At 41.6% G+C, this 9,986-nt stretch overlaps 1 protein-coding gene across 1 annotated transcript; it reads right to left on the bottom strand.

Annotated features, from left to right (window-relative positions):
* Positions 1-6,257: 6,257 nt before the first annotated feature.
* On the bottom strand, positions 6,258-7,082 carry Jra (Jun-related antigen). Its single transcript, XM_018539001.1, has one exon. It carries the CDS (start codon positions 7,080-7,082, stop codon positions 6,258-6,260), a length of 825 nt encoding a protein of 274 aa, XP_018394503.1.
* Positions 7,083-9,986: the final 2,904 nt, after the last annotated feature.

Raw genomic sequence — 9,986 nt, 5'->3', positions numbered from 1 at the left:
GTGTACGTTACAATGACAATGTTTTATACGTGAGAAATCTCTCTAGGACAATTGTTCTCTGTCGCTCTTAATGTGTTTTGCTTCTTTCCGCAAAGCGCAGATTATCGTAGCGATCGTTGCGAGTATCGGAGGGAGTTAATCTTAAGAAATAAATATATCTTAACATTCTCGTGTCAATGTTAAAAAAAGAAAGTACAGAGAGAGAGGGAGAACGAGGCCAACGGACAGTCGTAAATGTCAGATAAGCGCGCAAGTTCCGCGCAAGCACTTTCGGCGTCCTCCTCCTTCTCGACTCGATAAAAATGTGTGCGCAAGTCGTAAATGTATACTGTAAAAGATCGATCGCGATCTTCGTCGCGAAGAGGGCCGATTCGCCTATCGTTTTAACGCGCTTAATTAATTTGATTGAAGCTCCATTCTCGCGTCCAAAAATCGTCTGACAATACACGAGTCGTGCGTCGCACAGAAAAATCGTTTTTGCCTATTTAAAAATATCGCTCGATCGCTTGCGATCGCTCAAAGAAACATGATTAGTAAAATATATTTTCTTCTAACGTGCCGAGGAGATACGAGTCGCAGATAAATCGATAGGTGTGGTCCCTGCGCTCGCGCCAGGCACACCCGTTAGATTTCGCGCGACGGCGTTACGCAACGTCCGCACAAAGAAAAAGACGCATGCGTTTCGTCGCGAGCGAGCGACAGATCACGAAGAGCTTACGCTTAATCCACGCTGTAATCGAACGCCAATTTTTGTCTCGTCTAAAAATATTCCACAAAACAATACAAAGCGTAAGAAATCGCTCTGTCTCTTTTTACATGATCTCTTTATTACGATAGTCGCCTTTATCAAACAATTGTTCCGACCACTGCTCCGATTACGCCGACAAGAGACTCGGAAATTCTTCGACAAAGTTACGGGGACGAGGACATTATTCGCGAAGGATTGCGCAACGTAATCGCGATATTTTTCCCTGTTCCCGCTCGTGAAGTATTTTTCTTCGCGATCACGCGCGCGCGATCCGTCTCGCGTTAGATAATGCGCAAAACGGTGAGATTGCTTTGTTATTGCTCGCTCCCCCTCTACAAGGTGTCCCATTCCAATCTTTCCGTTCGATTATATCCGAGTTCTTCGAAATGCATTTCGAAGAGAACGCAACGACAATTGTTATTTAAAAACTCTTGGATCGTCGATAACTTTACTGATAACATTGGTCAACAAAATTTCGATATTACACAGTAAAACTTACATTCTCTCTCTGATTTTTATATCTACACTGAGAAAGAATATAGTCACTTTTACAATAAATATTTAGTTGAATACTGCTAATTAAATATTTATTAAATGTAAAGATACATTTATCTGATACAAGAACCATTTTTTTTTATTTAACAGATATTTATTTACTGTAAGTGTTTAGTTGACAATATTGAACTACATATTTTTAAAAATTGAATATATTTTTTTCTCAATGTAATAATCGTAGCACGTTACTTTTATGTAGTCAAAAAGATTTATTTCTCGAAGATCTAAATATGGAGTTCTTTTCAGATTTTGTATAAATATACCAAATAACTTTTATTATACGTATAATTCTCTCTCTTTCATTGTGTAAAATGACAAAATAGATTACTTGTAAAAACTTATAACACATTTGTCAAATTAGATTTTCAAAGATCATGATAAAAGTTGTTTTCTCCTGCTACATAAGTTATTATATAAATCTCTTCTCACATAGTTGAAAGGAAAGCAAAGAAAATATTTAATCTGTCTCGTGAGATAAAAGCTATTGACGAAAAGTAGATATTTTTATCAAAAATTATGTTGTGATAAATATTTCAACAACAAAAAGATTGTACATGTTACAATGTTTTATGGATATATTTGCATTTAATGAATGAAAATAATTAAGAATCCCCCATCCTATTTTTGATTCATATTATCAAAAACTTATTTGTCAAAAGTATGTATTATCAAAAATTTGTTTGTTGACTAATGTAATCGAATGGAAAGATTAAGCTGAACATCCGGTACAGAGACATTTCCTGTGCAGAGACAAGAGGTTTACTTATTGCCGATATCGTCACGATAACAATAACTTGCGTGCGTCCTCGGGTTCAGCCTACGCGGCCTTCGTATCAAAATGTATTATCTCGTGTGCGCCAAGAGTACGGGGGATGTACGACGGTAGTGAAAGTGCGTCAGTACTGTGTACAGAAAGAACTTTGCTGAAGTATCAAAAAATTTAGCTACAAATCTGAAAAAAACGTTGGACCATCCAAATAACTATATCGATCACTCAAGCTAGTAGAAGCTAAGGTTGCTAAAATGTTACAATTTTTTGTAGTATCATCACGCTTTAGTAGTATCGTTGCTTATCAGCTTGGTAAAATAAATTGCAATGTTCAGGAAATATTGACATTTAACGGAGATAATCCATAAATCGTGCTTGAGGTGTCTTACATAATTATTTTGATGGTCCAACGTAATTATTATTTTTAAATCTATAACTAGCTAAATTTTTGGATCTTCAGCAAAACCGTTCCCTGTGTCGTAAGAGAAACGAGTGTGTATTTCCAGCAATGTGGACGCCTGCCGGTTCCAGTATGGCGAGTTCGATATCGCAGATGAGCGGCGTCACGACGCCTCCCGACGCCGTGCAGCTTGCGACACGTGATTGAACGCGGTCGCGACGACCACCGTGTTGTCGTGTACGCGTCTCTGTGCATCCCGGATCTGCACGTGTGTACAAGTGTATGTGTATGTGTGCGGTATGCGGCTCACGCATACGCGTCGCGCGCAAGTTACAAGGGCATACTGGACAAGACTAGATGTACATATGACGAAATGGAGTTCTACGCGCCATGAAACACGCAGAAGAACCAAGAGGAGACCGTGACTCGCTACCCGTCTCCGGCTTAAGAGCTAAGGGAAAGATTTCGGGCTTTCTATCGCACGAATGGACTCGGTGTATACCAATGAACCAGGCATATAAATGAGCATATAAATAATTTTAATTATTTTTCTGTATCTTTAAGTACGTCATTCGCTATTCCAATTTATACATAGAAAGAATGAATTTGGTGATGAAAGTGTTCGAAATTTAAGATACAGATTTGGAAATAATTTCCATAAAAATAATTATGTAAAATGCTTAAACTGATTGTTAAAATGCTAGAACTTTTTACAACATTGTCAATAATGTTTAAGCATTCTATATATAATTATTTTGATAATCTAACAAAATTATTTTAAGAGATCTGAGTAAAATTTTGTAAATATTTCAGTAAAAATCTTTCTTTCCGCGTTATAGAAAATTAATCACATTTTCGAATTTGTTAACAAAACTATTTGTTTGACTAAACGGTTTTTATGGTTCGCGTTGGATGAGAGACCAGCTGTAATCAATTTTCTCGATTATCCTGTATACGACGATGATAAGTCTGATCCGATCGATCGTATAATTACGCATGATTCGCCTCGGTACTTTGTACCTCGGTAATCAAGCGTAATCTAGATTAATAGGCACGCGTCAGGCGATTGCAGGACAGTCCCTCACATCGCGAGCGTACACCGCGTCCATTTTTTTTTCGTTCAGGATGACGATTCTCCGACAGGTTCAATACGCACGACTGCTCTCAAACACTACTCTATTTGTACAGCCTTAATAGCGCTAGTTCTTCTCCAAAAGCGGGTTTAAAAACGAGGCTACTTCGGTATCGTCCGATCAGCGCGATTTTGCAGGCGGAACGACGTCGAGGCACGTCGGAGAAAAGTATCAACCGTCTTAGAAGAAATATCGAACAATGTTAATCGTGATTGCACGCGGGACGAGGCATACCATCGTAACGAACGCGTCTTCTCTGTCGATCAGTTCTCAACATTGTAGATATTATCTCTCTATTCAAAATGACTCTTCAATCAAGCGGTTCAAAATACGTACATATGGAAGATACAGAAACAATCTGTACACATTTTTACAATTTTAACAATTAAAAAATTTTACATATATACTTGGCGCAAAGGATTGTGCCTCTTTATAATTATATTATATATACATATAATTTCACCGATCACAATTAGAAAAATACTTTAATTTCATTGTCAAAGATTCAATCTTTTCGCGACGTAGACAAATATATTGTAAAAATTTGAAACTATGTAGTCTCTCAATTTAAAAAGAATTACGCGAGACACGCGCTACTTAATAAATCAAGCTCGTTTCGACACTTCGACAGTCATCGATCGATTCTGTCGATTCTGATACGCTAGAATACGCGTTATTACAACTGCCCTAATGCACGTTTTTGCGCGGCTATAGTACAGCACCGTAATATACACCTTAGAATTAATTAATTTGTCAATATTTCATATGCACCAAAAGTGTAGAAGTTTCCAAAACTAGCGGAATGCTCGAGTCTCTCTCGCGAAAGTGCATTCGGTAAAAGGCAAACGTGATCTCCCGGTTTGATTGCGCTTATCACATGTAGTCGCGGTCGCGTGGTTCCTTCCGGTTCCGAAGATGAGAATCTCTCGTTTTGATTGATTCGCAAAAATACACAGTCGTCTCCCTCGTTCGCATCGGAAAAAAAAAAAAAAAGAGCCGGCGATGAACGCGGGGGATCGTCGCGGATACTCGACAAATCGATCCTCGCAACTTCGCACGAGGTTTAAAAACCACCTCGCGCGTATTCCGGGGGTGTATTTGTGTCAAAGGAACAATTTTCGAAACTTGATTTATGTCACTAGCAAAGCGAACGTGTCCCATATCAAAACTGTACAAGCGAAACGAGTGGAGAAGAAAATCGGCAAAACCGCCGCGCCGTTCATTATCGAGAAAGAAAGAAAGAGCCCTTCTATCGATCTAATGGCACAAGATCGTAAACATGGAAAAGATTTACAGCGAGAAATCGATCTCACATTCCTGGATGTAAAATTTCCTGAAATTCGAACAAAACGGAGCGAATCGTTGAATGACAATCGCTTGCTCGACGAATGAAGGGAAGAAAGATAGAGGAGCGAGAAAAGCTGCACCCAGTAAACACCAATACTAACGTAACATCAATGTTATCATTTCATATACTGAAGATAACGTAAATATAATGTAACGTTATATAATACAACATTTTGTATACGCACCAAGATGAAGAAGTTTCTAAGACTAACGGAATGCGTTCGAGTCTTTCGCGAAAGCATTCAGTAAAAGACGAACATTCTCCCGATTTGATTGACTAATGTAGCACACGTTGTAAATATATAACAGTTACATTACTGAGTGTGAAATTATAACGCTTATGTTACTCTTTCAGTTGGTATTAACTCGAACAGCTTTCGGTAGCTTCGAATCTCCCGCCGGCTCTCTCGCGTTCTCCAAAATGGCCGCCGCGATATGGGAATATCGGGGGGACCCCCCCTCATGCTACCTCGTGCGATCTCCCTTTTTCTCTCTTTCTTTCTCTCTCTCTCTCTCTCTCTTTGCATGCATATCATTTTCTCCTTGTTACACACATTCTCTCTTTCTCTCTCGCATATATGATACACACGCATTCGCCCGTCGCCGAGCGTGCTCGTGCATGTAAAGTCTTTCGCATGCGCGCAACACGCACGCGCGCACGCCCGCCACTCTCCCAAAAGCATCCTTTACGTTTCACGTTGTGTACGAAGGCACTCCTTCCTCCTTCTCCACCACGACCGTCATCTCCTCCTCCTGCTCCGCCTGCTGCTTACTGTTCTTGCCATCGTTGTGTGATCGTCTCCTCCCCGATCGTATCACAAAAGAACCACGAGAGGAAAACGGCGAACGTGCCGCGAACGATAGACTCGCTTCTTTTCTCCCTCCCTCCTTTTTGCGGAGATCCTTGTTCAGGATGGCGATATGATTATCCTGCGCTTCCCGAAGATACCGCCTTTTCTCTCTCAAACTCCTTGGCGATATCGAGAGACATAGCTGAACTGTACTTTTCTTTTATCTCCTTGGTAAAAAAAAAGAGAAAAGAAAACGAAGAATATTTGTATGAGAGGTTGAGATAAGAAGTGAAAAATGTTTCCGAACGATAAGCCCCATGGCGCCAGTCGAGATTTGTTCTCTTTCGATCGCAATCGCGAAAGAGGAGACCCAACACACCGTTTGCCGTTGCAAGAAAGTTCGTCTTATTCGCGAAGGGGCAAGAAGATGGGTGTGAGCAGCACGGTGACAGCAAAGACTCCTCCTCGAGGGGTTAGCGTTCGTCATCCCTCCTCGATTTGGGGAGGGGGAGCTTCAAAACTGGTTGTTGACGGTCATGATCTGACAGCCGGCGTGCACGTGGTCCATGACCTGCTCCTTAAGCCGGCACACGTGCTCCTTGAGCTTGTGCACGATGCCGCTCAGCTCGGTGTTCTCGCCCTTGAGCAGCTTGACCTTGTCCTCGAGCCTGGAGATGCGCTCGAGCTTGCGCCGTCGGCACTTGGACGCGGCCACGCGGTTCCTCTGCCGCTTCCTCTCCAGCTTGATCTTCTCCTGGTTCTCCATGTCGATCGGCGACATCGGCGGCGTGCTCGACACGCTCGGCACCGTCTGCGGCTCGTCCTTGACGTGTATCAGGCCGGGATTGCTCATGGTGGACTCTGTACTCTGCACGCTACCAGGCGGCTCCAGAGTCGTGTACGTGGCGCCTTGCATGCTGCCGGGTTCCTGCGAGCTGTCGGAGTGATGGAGCTCGTTGAGCGCGTCGACGAAGCCGCGCGCGTACAACTCCTGGGCCTCGGTGACCGCTTTGGGGAAGAGGATCTGGGTGGTCGGTGTGGGTAGACCGGTGACCAGACCGTCCGGTTGCGTCATGATGAGTTTCTCGAGCTCCGGTGATGCGAGCTTCAGCATGTTGAGATCCGGCGAACTGAGAATCGGGGTGACGTTGTTGAGGGCGGGTGGCAGTGGGCCCAACCGCGGCCTCTTCGCCTGCGAGCCCTGCCTCTGGCAACCGTTCAGGTCGAGCGTGAGGTTTCGCTTCAGCTGGACCACGCTGTGGTTCTCGCGACCATTCATCGCACCGTACACGCTCGCGTCCTCGTAGAACGTCTGCTCCATCGTTAGGTTGCGCACCATCGATACCGCCGGACTAATTCACTTCGCCTCGATTAGGGAATACCGAGGTTTTACCCTCGACTCCTTCCTATACAATTTCTCGCCTCCGGACGGGAAAGCGGTCGTTCCCCCCGGAGAGTAGTGGCACACACGACTTGCTCAGCCGGCCCAAACAGTTAATAAATAGAACGACGGACTTTTCTGCGAAGTCTTTCAACACGTCACAACGAGTTCTGCGACGTTCTCCTCTCTCTCTCTCTCTCTCCTTCTTTGCCTACGTCAACGCGCAAACACTTCGCTCCGCGCTGCAGCGATTACATAACAGCCGCGAGCGGCTGTACGCAAAAATTCACTCGCGGTACGAGACTGCCGCCTCTCTTTACTCCACGCCGCACCTCCCTCCGTCTCGCGGGACCGTCACGTCACTCGGCGTATCGCGCACCAATCACCGGCGACACCTGATACCCGAAGCAAAGTCGACGAAAATCGACGCAGAGAGGACAGCGATGTTTGACGCACGTCTGGCGTTACTACGCCGATGCAACAACAACCGGTTCGCGCTGAGGAGCGGCAACCTGCCTGCCCGCCTCGACTGTCAACACAACAATGACTCACGACACAACGTGTGGTGCGCGTGTGCGCCGACACTGCCGTCTTTCTGCGGAGCAGAACGATAACGTAGCAACGACGGGATCGCGGCGACGTGTTTTGCGCGTACGCGGATCACCCTGTCCGCCACGGTGGCCCGACAACTTGTGAACATCCAACTAAACGTACTCGCTTATATCCCGTGAGTCACGCCGGCCGAAAATAGCACTGTCGTCAGCGAGCGCTCTACCGATTGGTCGGCGATGTCGTCATTCAGTGCGCCTGATTGGCCGACCGATCGGAATTACTGGGAAATGACGGACGCATGCGCCCTTCGTTGGATATCTGTGCCGATAGTGGGGAGTTTGGCAGATAGGGAAGGGATCGAAATGCCGGTAACAAGATTTAAGGTGCCTCTTTACCTGACATTCATTTTCAAACAGCTAGAATCGCGGGCTGTTATTGAATGTCAGAAATGCAGAGGATCGTCTAAGATCATTTGAAACGTAGGCGCGGTACCGATAAAATTAATTTCGCAGACTAATTAATTTCTTTCACAACATTGATCGAAAGACTCGTCTGTACAGATGGGAACGAAGCTTTATGTTCGTTGTCTCGCTTCTACGCGACCGTCCGCAGATTTATGGTCTCCCTTTTTACCGCTTTGGACAAGCAAACGAGTTTCTACGTTTTACTGAAATTGAACAGTTTTCAAAAAGTTTGTGTAAAAAAATTAGGCGTCACGAAATCTGTTAAAAATTCGCATGTTTTTCAAGTCGCAAAATATTTGTTTAGAAAACTATAACGTATAAGGTTTCAATATCAATTTCGCCTATATTTCTTACAGATGTTCTAATTTTCTAAAGTTCGTATCGGACTAATTAAAAATTAAAATTGACCTAATCAGAATAAAACAAATAAACATTAAAATTGCTTGATTATTTGAATTATAATCTCCAATTTGCAATGCTCAATGTTGAATGCATACATCAATGGAAAATGTATGTTAAATTTAACACGCTTCAAGTGTGTTATCCCAAAAGATTTATCCAAATTTTTGTATTAATTTAACACAACATAAATATGTTAGAAAATAACATATATAAATATTTAATGTAAAAATAAACAAAAAATATAACACAATTTATAAGCAAATTGTGAAAGAATATTTCCTCAGTAAAATGAACATTTACAAAATATGCTAAAATAATACGTTTTATTTATTTATCTTATTGTTAGAAGTTACGTTTTAAACTACATTGTTTTTTGTTAAGTGTTCACTTATTGGTAAATAATGTTATATTAACACTAAAAAAATATTGAATATTACTTAATATAAATACAAAATGTTTTTACTGTACAATCTGATATGGATTTTATTATGGATGTTGGAAATTGGTTGACGATTAATTGTTGGTACCGTGAAACTTCCTTCGAGCGAAGGATACACTTTTTTTTTATAAATGAGAGCAACTCCAAACGAGAGTTACAATATTAACTACTCCACTCGTCACATCAATATTATTTGCATAAAAGCATATCAGCAAACCCTAATCTCAATTGTACTCTGCATAATGTCAGTAATCGGCCGTCTGCATCTTATACAATTGTGTTTGCGATGCACCGAGTGATTTTCAGGACGACCGAAACGATAGTCATTATCGTCCTTGGTTAATGCATTCGACCGTGAGAGCTTCAGGCATCAACTTCAAGATAAATCCACGCTTCAGGTTACTCATTTGTCACAAGTTTTGTGTATTGTTGTCACTCATTTGCATGTTAAATGCTATTTATCGCTCATTATCGTATATCAAGAAAAGAAATTTGAACGAGAATGCGTCTAGCAAATTTTTCGAAATGAATGACATGAATTTTTTAAGACTCCTACCTAAAGTTCGACTCTGTTCGACTAATATTTTTTATGATCTTTAGAGATTTCTCTTTACACGTCACATACAATATATATTTAATCTTTTAATTATTTTTTTGTTTTTTTTTAATAATTAATTTATTGTTGTATATCAGTATTTTAATATTTTAATTCGTGAAAACTTTTTAGAGGTATTATATCTACATTTTTATTTCTCTTATAATAAATCTAAGAAATAAATTTAATAAAAATACTACTGTATACGCTCGTTTATCGAGTGTATTTTCAAACAAATTTGCGTTTCACTACGTGCATTCCCCAAGAAAGCGCCTTTGATCGCAAATCTTTTCCAAGAAAATTTTATTGAAGGCTTGCGTTATTTGTTGAAACGTTATCCAAAATGTTTAGAAAAAGCAAAACAGACGCATTAAGTAATGAAATTTAAACGGCATTCTATGTTCCAAAGT

The sequence above is a fragment of the Cyphomyrmex costatus genome, unplaced genomic scaffold, assembly GCF_001594065.2.
Source record: "Cyphomyrmex costatus isolate MS0001 unplaced genomic scaffold, Ccosl1.0 scaffold20, whole genome shotgun sequence".
Classification (NCBI taxonomy): Eukaryota; Metazoa; Arthropoda; class Insecta; order Hymenoptera; family Formicidae; genus Cyphomyrmex; species Cyphomyrmex costatus.
Note: the sequence above shows the minus strand (reverse complement) of the source record. Positions and strands in the feature narration are given on the sequence as shown.

Coding starts and splice junctions, on each gene's coding strand:
- Jra (XM_018539001.1), bottom strand. CDS start 7,082: ATGGTGCGCAACCTAACGATGGAGCAGACGTTCTACGAGGACGCGAGC.